At 38.7% G+C, this 24314-nt stretch overlaps 1 protein-coding gene across 1 annotated transcript in view; it reads right to left on the bottom strand.

The window, feature by feature from the left end:
* Positions 1-24314, bottom strand: part of GPC6 (glypican 6) — a 1083120-nt gene that overhangs the window by 793907 nt on the left and 264899 nt on the right. The window contains exon 2 of the mRNA XM_024123209.2: positions 12961-13119. Coding sequence (XP_023978977.1) covers positions 12961-13119 — 159 coding nt within the window. The remainder of the gene's footprint in view (positions 1-12960; positions 13120-24314) is intronic.

The following is a 24314-nucleotide window of genomic DNA, read 5'->3' as shown; positions in this document are numbered from 1 at the left end:
AAAAAAAAAAAAAAAAAAAAAAAAAAAAAATTACACATTTTAAATGAGGATTTAAAGTGTTAAAAAGCAACTCTGAAAAACCAACAGCAACTTAATAAACGCTATATAAATGTACAAGAAATAAATATGCATGTCTTTACATACTGTAGACTTCTTAACAGAGCTCCAGAGGCTCTGAGATTTTCTGTGATAGGAAGGATTTGAGGGCGCAGAGATATTTGTATTCACCATCCCCGACGATCTAGATAGTAAATCAGTTGTATACTAAATGGTTACTGAGAAACTTCACCTCATTACATGAAGTGGGCAATTATCATTAGTTATACGTCCACTACTGTTGCTGATTGGAATATTTGTAGCAGGGTTCTTGTCCTATATATTTGCATGTAATGTTGTTGCAGGAACTTTTATGCTAGATATTTGAAACAGAAATTTAATATTTTATGAACTATAACAATGTGAAATTTAACAATTTTAAATACAAATTCCCTTTTGCAATTGGGACCTGACACACTCATGAGAAAACGTCCACAGGACAACTAATTTCAAGGGCTGAGATATGTTGTATGCAGAAGGGTTTTATGAAAGGTAATGTTCATTTCATAATCAGATGAGCCATTTAACATTTTCTGTGAGTCTAACAGTAACACACATTCACTGTAGCGAGGAACCTGAAAGTAGGAGAGCAGAAGAAAAGTCTATGCTTAAACCTACCATTCCCCACAAATCACTGTTGAAACTTTGTGCTTTGAGGCAGAACCAACATTTTCGCAGTCCTAATGTAAAGAATTCTCATACATGCACCACACACGAATCAAACTCAATCACAGATGCCTGGAAGTTCACAGTTTATTTACAAATATTATTATACAGATGCTCACACTGAAGGATCTAAGGAATCAACTGATTCATTTTGTTCTCTGATCCACACGTCTGCTGTCAGCCATTAATTAAACAGAACAAACTCCACAGTGTAAACTTTGTTAGTTGTTGTTCAACAGGGATTTTAACTTTTGTCAACAAAACTACAAAATCAACAGTCAACTCAATTATTTAAATGAAAATAAAAAAGAACACCCATTGATTTTCAGAGAAGAGACTGATTTTTCCACGTTTTAAACATACTCAAGGACCTTAATAATGGGTCCAACTCCTCTTTCATTCAAGCATCCTTTGTTCCACAGACAGAATTAAGCCTGTATTCTTAGATTCCCGACCTCCACGCCTTCCCTCACATTTACACATCCTTCCGAACTGAGGTCCAAATCCTTCCTAATTTCCAAGACAGTTTTCATTCGGTCTTTTCACAGAGTTGTTTATGGTCTCCCCATCATGGAGGAATTTCATTCCCTTCTACCACTTTCTCTGTATTTTCACTCATGGCACCAAACTGTGTTACTGCTACTTAGGTTCTTGTTTAGGTGGCTCCGTGGGACTGTCAGTTCCTTAAGGATAACAACGTAAGCACAATCACGATGACCAGGGTGAAGAGCAGGGGAGAGTCAGATATATTAAATACTCACTTTTTGCTAGACTCTCCCTAGGCTCCTCATGTATATTTTCAAAACTACGATTATTACACTCATTTTGAAAAGAGGAAACATGGAACCCAAAGATTTCAAGAAACTTCCTAGGTTACTTTCATAAATTGCAAATCTTATATTTGAAATCTAGACTGCTGACTCCAGGGCCTGTGCTGCTTACATGGTTTTTTAAAAAAGTAATATTTGCCATAATGTCATGAACAAAGTAGACCCTTCCTCATCCATGGGGAATGAATGAGTGAATGAAGAAAAAAATGGAGGGCCGGTATTAAGCACCTAGAATCTACATGGAAAAAGACTCCTGATTTAGAAGCATCAAAGGGAAAAATAATCTCAAACACTGGAAAACAAAAGCATACATATGCGGGGGACACGGGTTCGAGCCCTGGTCTGGAAAGATCCCACATGCCACGGAGCAACTGGGCCCGTGAGCCACAACTACTGAGCCTGCGCGTCTGGAGCCTGTGCTCCGCAACAAGAGAGGCCGCGACAGTGAGAGGCCCGCGCACCGCGATGAAGAGTGGCCCCCGCTCACCGCAACTAGAGAAAGCCCACGCACTGAAACGAAGACCCAACACAGACAAAAATAAATAAATAAATAAATAAAAATTAAAAAAAAATAAAGCATACATACTTCTGGGGAATGTATTTAGCAATTTAAAAATGTATAACACTAATATTAATTAAAGTTGGTTCCCAAACTTCTTTGATCTCAGGACACAATCCAGAGTTCTATGCACCAGAAAAGAGCTAAACCTTGAAACTGACAGGAGGTTGTGCCCATGTGCAAATCCTCTATTTGTGGGACTTGGAACTCTCCAGGCCTGACAATGGTGATAGAAGCCACTTCCTGTAGTAAAACTTATCAGGGCACTGCGGAGCGAGTGACAGCAAGCCTGGCTGACCTAATGATCAGCTAAACAAAGTCAGTAGACCTTAGACGACTATTCCAAGAGGACATTAAAATTTGTCATATTATTTTCCTTAAATCTCTATTTTCCTTAAATCATTACTTTGTGAGGAGGATTCATCCTAAGTACTTCCTTGACCTAGTCTTTAAAATAAATCATGATTACACCACTCGAATCATCAGAACTACGTTGTCATAATTCTGATTACACTCTCAATAAAGACTACCAACTCAATTATAGGAAAAGTGGTCCAAAGTTTGACTGACAGAATGTTATGAAGTATAGGAAAATATTATCCCCAGAAAATAGGAAATCCCCTCCCTCCTACAGAGACTGGGTTCTGCTTTTCATTTTATATTTATAAACTATTAAACACAGGAATTAAGAGTTCCAACTCTTAATTAAGAGTTCTTTTTTTGAAGTTATTTGAATAAGATTTCATGAGAAACCAAATGTTAGTATTATTACATTTTTACCTCAGTTTCCTCAGAGATCAGTATTTTTTCCCCAAGTGAGCATAAAGTAACTTTTTCTTTAATGCTTTAAAGTTAAATAATCCAAGTTTTCTATAATAAACATATAATACTTTAGAATCAAAAAATGCTATTAAAAATAAGTTACATACTTGGCTTCAGAAAACATCATCCAAGCCAAAAAAGAAAGAAAAAAATTGAAATGTATTTTCTAGATGGTGAAAAATAAATATCTGTTAGATCCTTTAAACTAGAAAATAAAAGAGGAAAAAGAAAATAATTTTTTAGTTCACAGATATAAAAAAATTCACCTGAATTATAATTTTGATCGTCAAAAGATTAAATGAGTTGTGGATCTGGAGTGTAATTCACTGTCAAAATCAGATGGAGAAAAGAGAAACTTGCTTAATGTGTAAAATCCACCATTTGGTCAAAAGATGCTTGAATCCCACCTTACATAGTGGGGCCGTTTTATTGGCAGACTTAAACTGACTTTGACATGATAAAGCAAAGATTTAAAAGCCCCTGTCATCCTTCTCTGACTCAGATCTACATCCTGATCACTGATCTCTCAACTCCACTTAACCAGTGATACTCAAAGTGTGCTGACCCAGAGATGTGAGATGCTTAAGCAAAATGAAGATTTCTGAGTCCCTAAGGGACCACAGAATCAAAACCTCCAGTGTTTGAACACACAGATCTGTGGGTTAACTGGTCCTTCAAGTGACTAATGTGTACCTTAACTCCTCCTTACTCATGTGTATATAACTGTGTGTGTGTGTGTGTGTGTGTGTGTGTGTGTGTGTATGCACACTCATCCCGCTTTTTGAGGTAAGGGCCTCTATTTCCACTCCAACTAAAGACGGTCTTCATTATGGGAATTTAAAATTAGTTCCATTAAATCCACTGGAATAAATGCTACTCAAATCAAATATGACTTCCAGGTTTATGGACCCTAAGAGTTAGTAGATAACTAGAATTCAAGCCTTCCTATTTTCTTCTATCGTATTTATTAGATGAACTTAAGTAATTCATCTGACTGGTCTGTGCCCTTGGGTCTGTGAAGGTCGGTGCCATAGTCAGACAACACTGCAGCATTATCAAATATGTTCCATATTAAGTCAAGTATAGGAAGATAAAATAGAAATAGGAAACAATCTCTATACTTAATAAGCTTAGTTAGACTTCAAGAGGGACTACGCAATAGATCATACTTTTTAAAAAAGAATAGTATTAAAAGAACACTACTAAATAAGTGAAAATGATAAGGTGTCAACCACACAAGCACTGCGGAGAAGGAGACAGGAAGGCAAGTGGACCAAAACCTGTAATGACCACGCACTGTTCTTTCAAAAGGAGAAAATATGCAAAGAATTTTTCAGAAATAAAAAATAGGTGGAGAAGTACAGTTTCTTCCAGCATGGAAAAGCCTAGGAGGCCCGATTTCCTGCTATCTTCCTTCAAAGTTTGCTTTTCATTTTCAAGTTGTTTGGACTCAGTTAAACCACTAGGTAGGGAGGAAAGAGTGTGGAGATCATGTACTACTATATATAATCATCTGAAGAATAATATTTGTCCACTTAATGAATATAAAAAACCCTTTTGAAAGAATAATACATGGAAAATTCTGGAAGTGTAATAGGTAATTTTTTCATGTGTTTTACAGTTTCTCTGAGTGTCGTGAATCGTGCAGGCTTATTGGCTGGTTACCAATTCTACCTCCACATTTGGGATCAGGATTCTCCTCCTGTCTAATGGAATACATGGAATCGTATGGAATTAATTGTTTAGACAAGCTGTCTCTTCCTTTGGGTTTTGCTAAAATGCCAAACTCGCAGAGCTCATGCAGGCTGTCATTCAACCGAGAATCACTGGAGGACTACCTAGTGATACAGAAATGTTATTTATAATGCATTTATAATACATGCTTTACATTGTCTTCTGAATCTTGCCAAAGTTTGTGTTTGAATAATCTGCTTCTCTTGCTGTCCATACATCTTCTAACCAAGAGTTTGACATTTTGAGTCACACTTAACAGGAAGATCTAAGGATTAAGCCTCATTTTAATAGGCCTGTTCCTGTGGACAAACTAGAGATGCCATTTCTAGCAACACAATAATAAAATGTTGGGTGGAAGCAGAAGCTAGGTGGCCTTGACCTGAGTTAAAAATCTCCCTAAGTTGTGTTCATCTTTGCAATTTGAAAATGGTGTGTCCTGTGTAATTTACTACTGTTGAATTCGCAAGACAAGAGTGGCAATACCTGTTGGCATTATTCTATATCTAGAATGAATTCACAGTCTGGAAATCTTCATCCTGTATGTGCTCAAGTCAGTTCACTCTTTTTAAAAAAAATTTTAATTACATACATTTAGAAATCACCCCAAAGTGAGAACATTATAATAAAACCCTGTGGACTCATCAACCAGCTTCAACCATTATCACATTTATGCCCATCTTGTTCTTTCTATCTGCCCACTTCAGGGACTCCATCAGGACAAGGTATGTCATTTCAGATAAAGATTCATCTGCATAATTTTCTTTTGAATCTTAGAAAAGCATACAAACACTTTTCTTATTCCTTTACCCTGTTATTTGTTTGGAAAAGGGAGATGTTACATTGTCTCGGTGAAGGAAGAAAGTCCGTTTTTATTCCACTTCCATATCACTTGAGAAATGATACAAAATTCCAGTTAGAGAGTGAGGGCTTATACTGTTTACAACCGCACATCACACCTAACAGGAGATAATGAGGTCTCCATCATCTTTACACACACCGTGCAGCTGAACCAGTCCACACTGAGCTACTGTGTTCTCAGGTTTGAAGACAAAAATGTTTCCACTGAGCTCTAATTTACATACCATTAAATATTTTTCTTGATTTTCATTAAAATAAGAAAACCTGTTTTCTCTATCCAGTGGCAGATCAATTCAGCTGAAATAAAATTTCTCCTGTAATTGAGCCATACTTACTCAAAGGATTAGTGAGCCACTGTCAGGGAACAGACACTTGTCTGCTCATTAATATTCAGGACCAAGAACCCTTCTGGTAGGCTGGTTTCAGCCTCTGATAGAGTAATACTTGAAAGAAATCAGCTTGTCTGTGAAACAGCTGCTCAGCCGACCCACCATATAACGGAATTGGTGCTAATAAGATGATAATATTACAACTACACTGAGAGCTTAATGTTTTCTGTTACTCAAAGGTGTGTGGTACGGGTATAACAATTAGAAAACGATTGGTAGTCCATCACAGAGGACACAAAGCTGCTGATCAGTGGTGTTTCCTTAGTTTTGAAAGATATGTCCAAAGAGAAGAAAGAAAGTGAGAGAGAGAGAGCGAGAGAGACAAATTTCACTTGTACAAAGACCTGGGTTCTTCATGCACTGCATTTAAAGAATGCCCTGCCATGGATCATCTATTCCCACATTGAGCACATGGAAGACATTTGTGATTTATAAATCTGTTTACAAGTTCTGGCAACGCTCAATCCCTGGTTAGCTGATTCTTGTTTTTGGAAGGTCTGCCCTTTGGGAGAATTGGCAGATTACATTCCAATGCCAGCGAGACCATTTCTCTAATTTCTAAAACCCAGCTCAGCACGTCCTGGCTTCCAGAGGAGTGTCTTCCAGATGACATACATGTCATTGAGGTGGTGGCCCAGCAAACTTCAAGGAGGCACTTGGCTAATTACTTCCTATGCTGATTAACATGATAACCCTTACGAATTACAGTTAACTTGTTATTCTCTACAATAAACAAGGGGGCTAGTAGCAAAAGAAATGGAAATATCACATCTATTTATTCTTGAATAATATCATGGAAGTGGTGTGTGTGTTCTGAGTGTGCTTGTTAATCTGCTAGGATATGGGACGTACTCTATAACGGGTGTGTTTGCCAAACTGTGCTTTATCTAGAAATTACTTATTACTCTTAAATTCCTAGAAAATCTGCCTCCCCCCACCCCTCCCCCCCGCCAAAAAAATATATACCACAAGTCAATGTGGAAGGTAAAACGTTGTTTAAGGAATAGCAAGAGGCAGTCAGTCGAGGACTGTGGTAGATTAGGATGTAGACTATTCGCTTCTTCCCCCATCTCCACACCTCCATGGGGGTTGTATACACCCTGCCTGTCAATTTGGGGAATCACCATGAGATTTGCCTTGGTCAATGGAACCTGCCAATTCTAAGCTAGGTCCAAAATCCAGCATGAGGAGAACGTAGGCAGAGAGCTGCTTCCCAAAGACGTCTAGAACAGACCAGACCAAATCCGTGGTTTAGAGGCAGGCCTAGCTGAGCACAGGCCAGAACAGCCAAACTCCAGCCAACCCAAAGACGCGTTCCAGGAAAAAGACACGCTTCTTGTTTATGCCCTGAAATGTTGTGGTTAGTTGTTACAAAACAATAGCAGAGGGATACAGGACCAAAAAAGTTTCTACAGGTTATCTACATCATAAATGTAGGCCAAATGTCAATAAAGTAACATTGTTGGGGGAAAATCAATGGTAACTATGTTTGCACATGCCAGGGACTCTGTGGACACGCAAAGAAAATCTCTGGTGCCTGTCACCTCTTTAACCATCACAATCTTAAGTCACTCTTCAAGGGTCCTGTGTGTCCCATCTTCCAAAAGTCTTCTCTGGTGCCTCTCAGTAAAATACTTGACTCCTTCCTTTCTGTTTCCATTGGACTTCTACTTTACGGCATAGTCGATTCTGCTTCCTTAGTGTTAGTTTTATACTTATGTCTCCCCAACAAGGTATGCTCTGTGACAGACTGACCATATTTTAGTCACTATTAGTCATCTTTGTATCTACTATACACTTAGTTAAGGGCCTTCTATACAGTAGGTTCTGAATAAATGTTTCCAAATTGAAATCTCACTCACACACACACATCACCCATGTGACAGGAAATACAGAAGATTCTACGACCATAAGGAAAATAACTTAGGAATTTTTGCTTCTCAAATAAGTGTATTCTGTGAGAAAATTAGACCATATTTTAAAGATATTATTACATTATTGTCATCTCTACAATATATAGATGAGAAGTGATATTTAAAAAGAAAACACAAGCAGATCTGCAGCACAAAAATATTATGCCGCCGTGTATAAATTATTCCCGCATTCAGTAAAAATGAGAATTCTGAGGGTGTTACCATGGAATAAGTTCTTTGGGAGGATTGAAATTACTGCTCAACTTTTTTTAAAATTTGCTTTTAAAAATATACTTGCTGCCAAAATCTCCGGACAAATGTATATCATTAAAATACATAAATAAAAACCAGGAAGGAAAGTAAAATAATAAGACCAAGAACATACTAAACAAAAAACCTCATATCGAGCTTCAGATGTGAATAAATACCAGCTCAAATAAATCTGAAGAAAAAAACTGCCAAAATAAAATATCCCTTCAACTAAATTTTCCTGTCTCAGAATAGTCTATATTCCATACAGGATTCTGGAGAATAGGGGGTACTGGTGCCTACATCGAGAGAGAAGCTACCAGGGCTTCGTGAGGTGAGAAAAATAAATAATATGCCTTCATTGATTTAATAACATTTTTTTTTTTTTTGCACAAAACACTCACGTCCCTTTAATTTAGGGACAACCTTCAATGGAATAAAAATATGGCTAGATTCTTTACCTAAAAAAATATGGCTAGATTCCAAAAATATGGCTCAATTCTTTTCCAAAAATATGGCTAGATTCTTTACCCACCAATATCACTATTTCCTTGTTAAAAGAATATCAGTAATTTTTAGCCAGTGTCCACTCAAAACAAATAAAAGCTGAGTTAGAATTTCAACCAAATATCAACTTGCTATCACATTACTGTTTATAGATCTGATGTAAGTCAAGAGCATCAAGTTACAGTCTTGGTTTCATCTTTCTTGGTGGAAACTTGGCAAGTCATTTACTCTCTCCAGGCTCCAGGTTCCTTGAGGGCTGGACTATATTTAGATGGGTAATTTTCTTTTTTTAAAGATTAAAAAAAAAAAAAAATCTCTTTCCACTTTTCTCTGTAAGACATTTCCACCTCCTCCCCACAATTACTGGGACAGAACCAGCAGCGGGAGATAGAGGAAAAGATGTGGCTGATGGTGAAATCTCAGCCCATTGGGGGCTGGAAAGCACGAGAGAGATTACGGGGTAGTTACGGCTAAGAGCAAGGATCCAGGAGTGCTCAGCCCGGGACGGGATGCTGACTCTGCCATTGAGTGTCTGTGTGGCTTCACCCTGCAATTCACTTCTGTTAAATAGGTTAACACCTGTAATGGGCAAGGAACATGGCCAGATGTTGCCTATTGTTACCATTAATAAATATTATCAGAGTATTGGATTGTTCTCCATTTTCCTAGGATCCTAACAAATTAGCCACTTAGAAGCATGACAGCCATTAGGATTTAGACACAAATACCGATAGGACAGGTCAGACAGTTGCTAAACACAAAAATGCTAGGAAAATGAGTGGATACACAAAGACGCCACTTTTTCTGTATTTTTATATTATTCGTTTATTTGTTTATGTACTTCCGGCTGTCTGGGGTACTTGGCAGAGGTGAGAAAGGCAAGAAGTAAGGCAACAGAGTTGTGATCATTCTTCCAGGTGTACCTGGCTGGGTCTTCATCCATAATTTTAACCACTGGGTGTGTTAGAAAACCTGGGCTTGGCTACAGAGCAAATTGAGAGCATCCCTGTGTATTCTGAGGGAACATTTGCGGTGGCCAGGCCCTGGCCAACAGGTGAGGGCCTTGCAGGGATGTGTAACGGCAGCCAGAGGTGGAGATTTGGCCAGAAACGGGAGAACAAACAAACAAATAAAAACCTTGTAAGACACTTGGAAAAGTACCAGTGCCAAGAACATAAACTTTTATTTTATATATATTCATCATATTTCATCTCTATGTTTAAAAAGAAAAAAAGCTACTCAGTTATAAGGAAATTCTCTGCCAAAGAGTGGAAATTTCTGCAATTGATATTATATAGTTTTTCTATTCACTGCCTCTCAGCCACACATTTCGGCTAATGGGGGTATGGAGCAAAGCTGGGCCATTTAAGAAAGTTAGGGAAAATTCTTATTCATTCAGGTTTACTTCTGACCATGCAATGAATATTTATAAATTTATACAGTATCTTCTACATATTATCAAAGATATTCATAGAAAATGGGAAAAAATATGACAATAAATATAATGTTATGTTCTGTTACATGTTTCTGAATTTCAAATTTTAAAAGTCACCTCTGCCACAAAATGGCAAGCTAAATGGAATCAAAACATTTCTAGTATAATAAGGAATGCCAGGACTATAGACTAATGATTAACAGTGATTGAATCTAGCCTCTCTTAATAGAGTATGGACTGAATCACATATATTAGGTGCAATTTAAATAGTTGCTGTACTTATTGAAAATGGGAAGGAAAGTGGTCACCTTCTCATATGATACAGTCGTCTTTCATATAATAAAGAACACATAGCCAACAAAGACCTGTAAAATCCAGATGAGAAGTCAAGATCTCTGAGAAAGTGGGACCAGAGGCAGAAATACAAAATGAACACATTGGATCAAGAGATCCCAGCAATAATGCAAAATGACCCACAGAATAGGAAGGTACTAAAAATAAACCTAAAGTCTCTCAAAGCACCATTGGTCTCATCTGGGAAAATAAAACTCAGAGGGTAACATTCCACAGCTGATCCCAGACAGGGCTCCTCTGCACACCAACCGATAGTCATCAATACATGCCACGAGGAAGTGGTTAAAGGAAGGTAAGGGAACAAATGGAAAACTGCCCACATGAATGCACCAGCGTTCCTGAAAGGTGACTTAGCAGGATCACCTTTGTGGGATAAGAAGATAAATCATACGATTGCATGGCTGACCTTCATGAAATTGCCTAATGAAAGATCAGAAATTATAATGGTGACTTTTAAATTTATACATTTTTATAATTTTTTAAAGATAGCTCTTCAGAAGCTGAGCTCACCAGGACCACATTTAGATTTTTGTTTTAAAAGTCTAGCTGAAAGCTTCCTTGAAAAAAATCTTAACTTCTCTCCCATCCCAGCCTAATGCAACTACAATGAAATGCACTGTTGTTAGAGAATACATCACCCTCTACGTCAGATTGAATCTTAGCAAAATCAATGTCCTGTCAAACCAAGTGACATAATACCCCTAAGTACATTAGAATAATTTAAAACGTACCTGTACAGAGAGAGAAAGACAGAGAGAGAGGGAGAGACAGAGAGAGGGAGAGACAGAGAGAGAGAGAGAGAGACACACACACACATACAAAGAGAGAGTGGTTTCTTTAGTAAGAGTAATGAGATCTGGGGTTACCAATTATAAATTTAAAAATATTGAAAGTCATTGATACGAGAATACAGGAAGTACCTGGCTCAGTCTTGTTGACTAGCTCTACTCATTAAAAAATACAAAATCAACTCCCCATAAATCTACCTGAAGTCTAATATTTTTATTTAAAGGAATATATATTACGTACTGTGAATACTGCTCTGTAATTATTCCTACTTAATTTCGGAGCACAGCTTTATAAAAGCCCTAAGAGTTGTTTTCTAAAGACATAGGTAGAAGTCAGAAGCAGCAGATCACCCTCACCTGCTTTGTGTAACAAAGAATAAGACCTTTCCATTTGCCTCAGTTTGAACTGATACATTATAGTTCCTCAAACACGGAGCCCCTTCCGGGTCTCCTGAAGGTCACTGTATTTGTAATCTGTCAATCAAGGCCGACTCCCAAGTACTCCTAGTTGCATTCAAGGGAACAACATTTGTAGCCTCACTTCTAAATAAAGTTATTTTCATATACATCCACATATACAGTTGAACACAGAGCGAGAGGCAGAGGAAGAATGTGAAGATGCTGAAACATACTTGCAAAAATATAAGTCCCTTTACTTACATGGAAAATGTCACATTATCTTGAGTACTGAAACACCACCAGGTGGACCTGCCTTTTAGAACCTGGAGGACTGATTTAAAGAAATTGGTGTGGCCAGTTTAAAGCGGCAATGAAACAGAACATTTTGCCTACTACAGAGAGTTTAAAAAAAAAAAAAAAGAAAGAAAAAAAAGACGAACTTTGGCAAGGTTTTTCTGAACTGGCTTTGTTGTGCATTGATTGGAAAGGCTGGAGGAAATGAACGAAGGTTCTGTTGCCCTCCGGCAACTTCCTAAGACCAAAGGCGCACAAGGAAGGGTCCCTACAATTTGCAAGTCTGGTTTACAACGAGCCATAGTAAGGTGCATTCATTTCACAGAACACTGACAACTTTCAACACCTAAGAATATCATCTTTATCGTTTTTTATTGTTCATTCAGTTGATAAAAGTCAGATTGCTTTTGAATATCTTTCTGAGGCTCTGACGGGAAAATTCAATGCTGAAAACCTAGTAATAATTACTTTCGCTCTTTGTGCTTTCTAATACAAAATGTTTATTTAACAAATAGAATACAGAAGTGAAGTCGACTGCTTATTATCAAGAAATAAATGAAGGGTCTAAACCTTCTGCTGGATGCATTGCAACTACAATATAAAATGGAGTTATACTATAGGAAGGGAAAACTCTAAAATAAAGGAGTCTACGTCACTAGGCACTTTAAAACAAGCCTGTCCTCTTGAAAGTGATGTTCTATTTCAAATAATTTTAAATGACATTTAATGACTTCAAAGCAAATCCCTAAATAGAAACTGAAGACAAGCTATGGTGTGACAAAACCTGACTTAGAATCACTCTAATAATGAAAACGCAAGCCAAATCATTCAGAATAAATCTCACAGGCGAACCACAAATGCCAAACAGCTCTTTGTTAACTCAGGTTTTTTCCAAGACATCAAAAATTGTCAAGAGCGCTCATGCCTTTTCTAAAAATAGGCACAGTTATAAATGTTTAAGAAGGAGAGAAAAGCTTCCACTTAAAAAAAATGTTTTTCGTATAATATCAAGAATCTCGCATCGAAAAGCGCACCCAGAACAACGAGAAATAAAAAGTGTCACCTACCGTCAAATTTCTTGTGCCTGGACACGAAAGTGGTGCGCACAAAGTGACTCGTCTCCTCCACCAGGTTTTCAAACTCCAGTTTGCTTTGCTGGCTTAGCTTGTCTTCCATTTCCGTGGTGCAGCACGTGTACTCCTGAGGACAGATTCTTAAGTGTTCTCCTGCAAGGAGTACGTAAACGTCAGCATGGAATGATAATGGGTTCAGGGAGTTTGCTTCTCTGACATTTCCCTCAGATCCTGGGGTCCTTGTTCCCCCAGCCCCCCAGCCCTCCCCATGAACATTTATCTGGGCCTCAGGGTATCTAACCTTCCAAATACTCCAGACTGAAGTTGAACCCACCCCGTGGTTTGAATGTCTATGACCCCCCAAAATTCGTATGTCGAATCCTAACCCCCAAGGTGATGGGGCCTTTGGGTGGTGATTAGATCATGAAGGGGATTGGTGCCCTTCTAGAAGAGACCCCAGAGAGCTAATTTGTCCCTTCTGCCACTTAGGGACACAGCCAAAAGATGGGGTCTGTGAAACAGGGAGCAGACCCTCACCAGACACTGAATCTACCAGTGAGTGGCATGATCTTAAACTTCCCAGCCTCCAGAACTGTGAGAAGTAAATGTTTGCTGTTGATAAGCCACCCAGTTTATGGTATTCCTGTCGCAGCAGCCCAAAGAGACTAAGAGACCTGACATTTAGTTCCAGCCCCTGTCATGTAAGTGAAGGTACATTAAAGACCCCAGAAGACCACGACGATTTTCCTGCTTTCATTTGAAATGTACCAAGTAACGCCGGGTGACAAGAGATGCAATACAGTTATAAATGTGCTTATCTTTGGAAACCTCAAGTGAGGCAAGAGACATTCAGCCCCATCACCATAGTCTGTTAGACAGCAGGGCCAAGAAAAGATGGCAATCATTCGCTGTGTTCTGTTTCTGCCCGTCCGACCGTCAGAATGCATCAGCTTTCCTCCCAGTGAAAGCAAGTGTGATTTTAATGGCTGGTCTCCTGTGCCACGTGTTCCCTCGGTTAACATTTCTTGTCAGAGAGAAAATGTTCTCCCGCAAGGAGGAAGGCACTGATGGGTTTAATTAATGCTTATGTTGTATGGAAATGTAAAGCAAAAGGTAATGAAAGTCTTGGGTTTAATTCAATAGATTTATCTCTTGATATACTGGGCCACTTCTTTTGACAATATTGCTTTCTTCGGTGCTATTTGCAAGTGGAAGCCAAGCCCTTGTTTCATGAAATTAAAATGGTCTGTTATTGCATAAAATGTGAATTTCCAATTGATTCAGCTCCGTCAGTGTCAAAAATGTTTAACAGAGCCGGCAGAAGGAAGAAGGAAAATCCACCCAACATCTTGCTAAATAAAACCAACAAATTGTCCCTGTGATTAAAATCACTGTAGGGCATGGAAAAACCAAATGAACGAGTACTTGATGCGATGATTACAATTCATTTATAATGTTTAACAGTACTTATATAAAATTATGTCCCCATGACCCTGTTTGAAGTATAGGGTGTCTGTCTCATGCAGTTGGATGATTTAGTGCCTACTTAAAACAACCCCAGAATAAAAAAGAATCACGGGTCTGTATTAAAGTTAGATCTTATATAATTCCTGGAAGGGAAGGAGACCATAAAATATCTTAGGTATATTTTTTTTTAAAGGAAAGGAAAATGCATTGTACTTGAGAACGATAAACATCAAATTCAAGATAACAGTTTCCTCCCAGGAGGAATTAGGATTTGAGAGAAATGCTCAAATACTTTTATGTATAATCTTTTATTTCATAAGTTGCTTGATATTTACACGGTGTTTATTATATTACTATCATTACTCTTCTATACATTTAAAATATTTTGTAATAAAAACTTGGAAATATGTCATTAGAAAGTAATAGCCACCATAGTGGTGACAGAAAGGAGGGCAGGGGGTAGATATTCAGAAAGAAAAAAAAAGCTGCCCTTAACATTCGGAAGCCAGCCTGCCCGGTACCCACAGCCAGGTCACCGTAACCGTTACACCTAAACAATCTCACAGAGCACCCACCTCAGACAATATTACCCTGAGACCAGAATGAAATGAGACAAAGCAAGGCCACGTCAAAATTTTACCTCAGGGACTTCCCTGGTGGCGCAGTGGTTAGGAACCCACCTGCCAATGCAGGGGACACGGGTTTGAGCCCTGGTCCAGGAGGATCCCACATGCCACGAAGCAACTAAGCCCGTGTGCCACGACTACTGAGCCTGTGCTCTAGAGCCCGCGAGCCGCAGCTGCTGAGCCCGTGTGCCACAACTACTGAAGCCCGTACACCTAGAGCCTGTGCTTCACGGCAAGAGAGGCCACCGCAGTGGGAAGCCCGCACACCGCAAGGAGTAGCCCCAGCTCTCCGCAACTGGAGAAAGCCTGCACGCAGCCAGGAAGACCCAATGCAACCAAAAATAAGCCCGTGTGCCCCGACTACTGAGCCTGTGCTCTAGAGCCCGCGAGCCGCAGCTGCTGAGCCCGTGTGCCACAACTACTGAAGCCCGTACACCTAGAGCCTGTGCTTCACGGCAAGAGAGGCCACCGCAGTGGGAAGCCCGCACACCGCAAGGAGTAGCCCCAGCTCTCCGCAACTGGAGAAAGCCTGCACGCAGCCAGGAAGACCCAATGCAACCAAAAATAAATAATAAATTAATTAATTAATTTTAAAAAATTGTCTCAGCACAGACAGAAACAAGGTGATTGTGCCATCCCAAAAGTACTGAACACCTTCTCTCTCAGGCAAAATGAGCCTCTGTACTTCTTTACCTTTTACAGATTGATCTTCATCCTAGTCTCCCTCCTTGCTGGTCACATTTATTGAGGTACCTTATTATAGAATTACCTCTGCTTTCCGACAGCCTCCGATCTAGGGTGAAGCCCTGCTTCCTGGAACCCTTCCCAACATCACCCACCCAAATCCAAATCCTACAGAAGATTCTGTTGAAGTCCCTCTTACTGAGAAACCCTTTGGTTCTCCATGGTGTATCCTCACTTGCTGCATCGAGTGGTAACTCAACTTGTTCGACTACAGGTGTGCTCCTGATGAGTTCCTATTTGAAGGTATTGACCATACCAAAAAGAGATGGGATAGAACAACGTGAATTTTGAAATTTTCCCACATGTGATTCTGATACATCCCATTGAGAAAAGTAGTTCTAGAGTTGAAAACACTGGGAAGGAATAAGTATGGCTTTATCAAAAGCAAATGGTCCACAAATCACGAATTTTCTTTTTATAAAATACCAAGGCTAACTGATAAGAAATCAGTTAGATCCCAATCAATTAAATCAGTTAAATCCCCCCTACTCTGTTTCCTATTTCCCCCTACTCCATTTCCTACTATATTATGCACAAATGAAATGTCCATTTCTCAAGATTTAGTACATCAGGACTGCATTCTACTTCTGAATCATTACAACTGAGTTTACAACAAAATGCACGGGACTTCTGGTGAAAAACTGACCAAAAGAAAATAAACATCTTATGACCTGAGGGAAATAGCTGTATTTAGGATATTTGTGGAAGAAACCCTGTGGATCTACATTCATGAAATTAGATTGGATTGGAGGTCTTATAATCTCTAACCACTCCAAGAAAATCAGTATTTTATGTCAAGTGATAAATAAAAAGAGAAAGATACTTCTTAGTGGGACAAATTTAAACCAAATTTATTTCTTGTGTGTGTGTGTATATATAGTCATGGAAATATATGTAAGAGGCTGCCTTATTAATTCAAAGCAGTGTTAGAGTTTTTAAATTGAACTAAAGTGTCCTTAAGAAGTCAACTCATATCTCCTCCTCTGTACGGGTCCCTGGCAGAGAGATAATGAAAGAGACAGAGAGACAGAGATAAAAAAAGATAGAGAAAGTGAACAGATGGGGACATCACCAGAATGTTGAAGAATCGTGCTATAGGAAGAGTAACTCTTTCGTGCAAAGTTCTTGTTAGCGTTCCTAGGAAAAGACCACGATGATGTCCCCAAACACACAGGACCAGCGCCCATGAAACCTGTGGTCCATTGAGACTGAGCCTTGCTTCCTTCCTATCACTAGGTAAGAAGGTTGTGGAGGAATAAAACTCTTGAACAGCTCCTCTCTCCCCCTAATTTGAGGCCACTGCTAACTGCCAAAACAACCTGATGACTTTGAATGGCCAAAAAGACTTAGGACAACTGGACAATTTGTTGTGAGTAGGTTCATTTATTTATTTTAGTTTTGGCCCTAGAACAGGGGTGTGCAAACCATAGCCTCTGGGCCAAGTCTAGCCTACCATCTGTTTTTGTAGGATCTGTGAGCAAAATGGTTCTAAAAAATCAAAAGAATGATATTTTGTGCTATGTGAAGTTTTATGAAATTCCAATTTAATTGTCCATAAATAAAGTTTTATTGGAAAACAGTCCCACCTACTCATTCATGCCTCGTCTATGGCTGCTTTAGGGTTAGAACAGAAGAGTAGTTAGACAGAGACCACAGGGCCTGTAACACCTGAAATATTGACTTTCTGAAATCAGACACGACAGCTACTTGGCTTTATAAAGGATTACCTCTCACCCTACCTGTTCCAGTTTCTCCAAAGAGCAAGAATATGAAACTTTTCTCAGTTTAAATACTTCCTGACACTTAAGAGTATTTGTTTTAATAATGGGATCCTTCCAAAGCTGTAATTTATTAGGGAGAAAAATGTGTTGTCCTTTTAGATTTTCCTACCCATACTCCTTTCTCAAATCCCTTTAGGTTCTCTAGATGTTATCTATTACATAACTAGACACAATATTTAGCTCAACTGGAGTACCACCAGGCACCTCTAAGATCACTAATAATAAAGATACTAAATAGTTGGTTCCAGGCAGAAAATGTGGGATTGAAACTTTGATGACCGTACCCTGACATATCAAACATGTATTGAAAAATCTATGTGCAAATCATGATGATAGGTTCACATCCCGCAAGATGAGACACAAAGTCAGGAAATCAGCTTACACAGGAGCCTGCTTTCTTAGGGCACCTGAAGTTCATGCCACTGAATTCCTGAGTCCCTGTGTTTTTATAGAAATCTTCATTAGCTCTAAAATAAACAAAAGAAATCGAAAATGTGGAAGAAAGGCGTTCCACCAGGAAGTTAGAGAGTGAGCAAAGGCTCGGTGACATACAATCAGACCATAAACTGTCATCTGTTTTCCAAGACAGAAGAGATGGGGCTGTTCCTCCTACATGCTCCTTTCAACTATGTGTCACTCTTTACAACGTCTTTCCCCAAATGCCTGCGCAGGTGTTTGTTTTCACTCCAAGATGCGGAGGTGACAGCAGAAATGTGATTTCTGCCAGATCGAGCTCCCTCCAGGGATGGCCCAGGGTCTGAAAGCTGCCAGGAATAGACTTGGTGAGTGGCACGGTAGAAGGAGCAGGAGACAGGAGGACCTCATTAACCACAGAAGTCAGCTTCTGTGGGTCGCCTGCAGGAGACTCTCTGCCCTCGGAGGTGACACGCAGGGACCTCAGAATGCACATTCCAAATAAACAAACAACAAAAATGAAGTACCCCGAATGAGTCACATTTCACAGACTATAGACAAACTCTTGGCTTTTATAGTGTTTGGGAGTGTGAAGGGAAATTACTACCCTGGCACTTCCTAGAAGGTAGGTAGGAAATCAAAACACTTTAAAATAAAAAGTACAAAGAAGATGGCAAGATCTCACAACACAGAGCACTTCAACGTCTGAACCTCCAAATACCATTTGATCAGAGTGCAATATTTGTCTTAGACTTGGCCCTCTTCAGAGCATACGTTCTATGCCAAAGTTCTCTCATCCTTGAACTATTAAAATCCCCAGTCAATTAGCTGTGTCTGGTACCACGCTAGGGTCTCCTCATCATTTGATATGTCACCTCAAATAACCAATCATTTTGTTCATCTAGTGCCTGGGAAGTTGACTGGAGCAAAGAATCCAAGGAAACAGGTTTAGGGAGGTAAAATACCCTACAATAAGTGAACTTACAGCTAGAGTTCCTGATAGCTAAGAAAATTTAAATTGGAGCTAATAGTTCTGAATGGTTTTTGGTATCATAAAGTTCCTATATGAGCTAATAAGAAGTGGCAGACCTTAGGAAAGCAACATTTTTCAAATGTATGTTCTAGTTCATTCTTTAAGTTCAAATTCCCCAAACCTCCAAATAAGCGCCTCTTCAACATTTTTCATTGTGAAGCGTTATGATAAACGATCCTTCCATTTCGTGAAGGGCTGCTTTTCTTTAACAAAGTTGTTCAGTACCATGATGAAAAATCTTCAAACTTTTACACAAGTTCTAAGAAATTCAATTCATGTTCAGTATACTTCAGTGGATCTTATCACTCAAATAACCTATAACAGTGTCATCCTTGATGTTGTCAATTTGCTGATAAAGACTTTAAATACTAACGCTTTTAGTTATAAAATTTTCACTCTGCATTTTGTAAAACTAAATCCTCTGAGTGGCACCCATGAGTTAATTGTTTAAATCTGTTCCAAGAATTGCAGAGAAACGATTTCAAACACTCTGCTCTAGATGGTATAGATCCCACTTCCGTAGATCTTCTGCCAATGATTTTGGTCTTTACCATTTCCTTGCTTCTGTTATTTAGAAAAGCTGACGGTCTGGGGGGTGAAGATGGGGCATAGAATAAAGCGTGGTTAGAATTAACAAGGGGTGAGGAGTCTAGGGGATAGAGAATGGGGCACTGCTTGAATCAAGATGGTCTTACAGAGCATGCAGCAGTGAGAGTGCCAAAAGTGATCTTTCCTTTTTCTCACATCTTACTTTGACTCAATATATTATAAAATTGTTAACTCTGTCAACAGTTTGATCATTTTTAAATAGAAGAGGTTTCTCCCTGTCTTAACATGACATATCTTACTTAATTCATACATGTACAACTTTGAGACATTAAATGAAAGCACTGTCCTAACACAAACGATCGTCAGTAATTTGTAAGTGTAGACACATACGCATGCATACACATACACACACACAAGAATACACAGCATATTCTTTCCCAGTATTTGTTTAAAAAAGTAAAGAATAGAAAGATTTCAGAAAAAAAAAAATTATTTGCTGCAACTTGTCTTCTTCGGCATAGGAAATAGCTGAACAAAATTGTGGTTAAATTTCACAGGGACAACAGCAAATCTTAACAACGATGTGATTCCACAATTCAAAATATGCCACAAAATATCCACTCAACTTATTACACCATTTTTTTGGTAAAAAATTAATGCAAAGCCAATGTAAATTGTAATCTCAAAGCTAAATGATGAATCACAGTGTTGTAGTTAACTATTCTAAATCCATAGGAGGAAGGATATTTAATAAAAGTTTTTTGCACCTAGGTCACAGCAAAAGGGAAGAGATGAATTATTTTGTCATTCCTTGAGTTTTCTCAGCCTCTTCTCATCATATCTCTGAATCTTTTTGTCATGGATAAAGAAGATGTGGTACATATATACAATGGACTATTACTCAGCCCTAAAAAGGAATGAAATTGGGTCATTTGTAGAGATGTGGATGGACCTAGAGACTGTCATACAGAGTGAAGTAAGTCAGAAAGGGAAAAGCAAATATCGTATATTATCACATATATGTGGAATCTAGATGATCTTATTTGCAAAGAAGAAATAGAGACACAGACGTAGAGAACAAACATATGGATACCAAGGGGGAAAGGGGGTGGGAGGAATTGGGAGATGGGGACTGACATGTATACACTACTGATACTATGTATAAAATAGATAACTAATGAGAACCTACTGTACAGCACAGGGAACCCAACTCAGGGCTCTGTGGTGACCTAAACGGGAAGGAAATCCAAAAAAGAGGGGGATATATGTATATGTATAGCTGATTCACTTTGCTGTACAGCAGAAACTAACACAACATTGTAAAGCGACTGTACTCTAATGAAAATTAATTTAAAAATTGTTTTAAGTATTAATATAATCAGAAAAACATTGGAGTGAGAAATGATCAAAAGGCAGTACCCACCCCAGAAGTGTATTGAAAATGAACTGGGGAAAGATGGACAGTGGAATTAATGAGTGTGCTTTCCCAAGAGATTCACCTTCTGATAAATAGCCATTCTGATAAACTCAGCGATCTCCCAAGGGGACCTTTCCTTTCCTACTCCTCTGAGTATTACATTCACCAGGTTGTATGTTCAATATAAAATGCTCATATAGGAAGCAGTTAAATGATAATAAAATCTCATCAACATCCAAAAAGTTAATTTTTAGTTTCAAGATAGTTCTCCGAGAGTGAAGTCCAGTAAAGAAATCTTGATCTCATTATTTCTGTATTTCAAAATCACACTGAAAGTTATCTAAGTACGGAAAACTTCAGTTATAATCTGTAGGCGTCTGAGAACAAGATAACCAAAAAGCCAAGTCAAGGTATCAGAAACCCCACGCCCTCATCTCCCCTTTCGTTGTGATGTACACCTATCTTTTTCTTACATTCTATGTGTATTATATTTTCAAATGGCTACTAAGTTCTTCAGGATATAAATACTGAGTTGTTTGAATTTAACAAGAAGTAAAATAGTATTTCCTCTAGTCTAGGAGCATCATAGAAAAATTACAGTTTTGTGTCAATGTGGCTAGGCTATGGTACGCAGTAATTTAATGAAACATTAATCTAGGTGTTGCTGTGAAGGTATTTTGTAGATGTGGTTAAGATGTGTGATTTTTAAGTAAAGGAGATTACCCTCTATAATTGGATGAGGGCGGGCCTCATGCAATCGATTGAAAGCCCTCATGAGCAAAAACCGAGGTTTCCCTGAGAAAAAGAAATTCTGCCTTAAGACTGCCACATCAGCTTTGAGTTTTCAGACTGCCTGCCTGCCCTGCAGATTTCAGAACTGTCAGCCCCCCAATCACATCTCTTGAGCCAGTTCCTAAAAATAAGCCTCTCTCTCTCTCTCTCTCTCTGTGTGTGTATACACACACACACACACACACACGTAGGTTACACAGTATGTGTGTGTAGATCTATACACACACACACTGTACACACATAAATATGTAGGTGGTATAGCGTGTGTGTGTGTGTGTGTGTGTGTGTGTGTGTGTGTATCTCTCTACATATATAGATAGATAGATACTCTTGGTTCTGTTTCTCTGAAGAACCATGAATGATACAGACACTAAGACTAAGAACTCCGTGAACAGAGAACGTATGGAAACCTGTGTACTGGCTCTACTCTCTCCTAAAACATCTACAATGGCACTTACTACGATTGGCTATGATTATCTGTTTCCTGAAGTGTAGAACCATTGTTTATTCTTTTTTTTTCCCCTTCTCAATGCCCATCAATCCCGGTATCTGAGATATTGGAGATGGAGGCAGCGCTGTGTTGGCAAAATGTTTAACAACCAGCTCTAGGTTTTGAAGGGCAGCCCCGATTTATAGTTTGCCAATTTCTAAGGTGTAAATACTCTCATTTCCAGTTACCAAAATTACGTTACCGAATTTCAAGTTGGGAACAGGCGTGCAGCAATACAGCATCACATAACACTTCCTCCATACAGATAGGAAGACCTCAAGAGTGTAACGAAAAATAAAATGATTAGAAAGTGATACATTTTGAGAATTTATTACCCTATTCTTAATAATTAATTTAACTGTAAATTTACACAATGTTGTTTTTAAATAATTACTGTGCTTAATAATAGGTTCCCCAAATTCCTGCAAATTTAAGTGAGTTCTCACTGGCCAGTGTGTGGTTCAGGTGCACCATTACGTGAAGTTCAACTACTGTATGTTGTTGGTTGGCTTTTTCTTTCAATGAGTTAAGTCCTCAAATTCAATTAAAATGACCCTAGGCCAGTGGAATCTGCCATTTCCACAACCCACATTGACATCTATGGGCCAAATACCTATTTGCCTCCGAAGAAAACTGGCTCTTCCCAGCCATCTCCAGCTACTAACTAACGTACAGTAAAGAATTCCCCAGAGAGGCGAAAAGGAGTGAAATAGAGTAGTTATTTCAGGAACGTTGGAGAGTGGGGACCGTGGCTAATAGGCGTGCTTAAAGGAAAAGTCACCATGCGTCACAAGCAGGGTTAATGTCACGGAAAGGTAAACCAAAGTGATTGACCCACATTTTGCAATTTTCATTCCCAGACTGTGGCTGCTATTCCAGGACACAGGGACAGAGTTGAGAAGGAAGCTGCTCCTCTATGCTACTGTTATGAAAGACCTAAGGTTCATTATCCCACAGCCATTTGCTTATACCCACTGCTATTATACCCCAAACCAGTCATTATGAGCCTGTCTTATTCACCTTTGTAGTACCCACTGTCCTAGCATAGTTTTTGGCACATGGAAAGTTCTGTAATAAATGATGAGTACATCTGACTCTTCTGTTCTCTTCAGTCATTCATCCATCCATTCACTTATTCAATTACCATTTATAACATACAAGCAACAGGTTAAGTACCATGCTGGGTGCTAAGGGATAAAAAGAGACTGCTTAAGAAGCTTGGAGTCCAGCAAGGAAAGATATATCTATGAATTAAGACTACCTTACAGATAAGCCTAAGATCTATTGTAAAAAGCACATAATTCTCACCATTCAGTCACCTCCCAGACGCTAAGGACTCTTACAGGCACAGCGTTAATTACAGAAGCTCTTTAATTGTAACTTTGCCTACTTAATCTCTAGGCAAGCAGTAGTGGTACTGCCTATCTTTCATGTTTCAATAGCAAGCAGGAACATCCAAGTAAAGGTTTCACCTGTTTCTCTCACTTCACCCTGGCTTGCATATCTTTCAAACCGCAGGGCCTGAAATCATTTAGCACATGTCCACAAGCATTCATGTTTAAAACAGAATAGAGTATTTCAGAGCTCATCATATGAATTAAGGGTAAGTGTTTCTTGTGAAGGTTTTGCTACCGTTGTGTATAGTACGTATGCACTGCGTTGTAATTAACAATGTTATTTCTTATAGTACATTGTAGGCAAAAAGTTTGGAAGCCAAAATTCAATACTGTGTCGAAGCAATAATAAAGAGGGCAAAGAGCCCACTTACTAATGCATACTTGTGAAACTATAAATAGCCAATGCTTCTTTAGATAGGTTGAACTGATATTATGCATGTTTTCTTCTTCAATAATATCAAGATGTCCTCCCTAGAAGTATTCTTAGAGATGTCTGAGACATCTTTACCATTCTTCCTAAAAACTTTTACACAGGCTTATTTTCCACTTGTGTTTCATAGACACATTGTCTTGGGACCCATAACAGAGACCCATAATTGCTAATCTAGAACATGGTGTATTTTTTTTTTTTTTTTTTT

Source organism: Physeter macrocephalus, chromosome 13 (genome assembly GCF_002837175.3).
Source record: "Physeter macrocephalus isolate SW-GA chromosome 13, ASM283717v5, whole genome shotgun sequence".
NCBI lineage: Eukaryota > Metazoa > Chordata > Mammalia > Artiodactyla > Physeteridae > Physeter > Physeter macrocephalus.
This window is presented reverse-complemented; position numbering and strand designations above follow the sequence as displayed.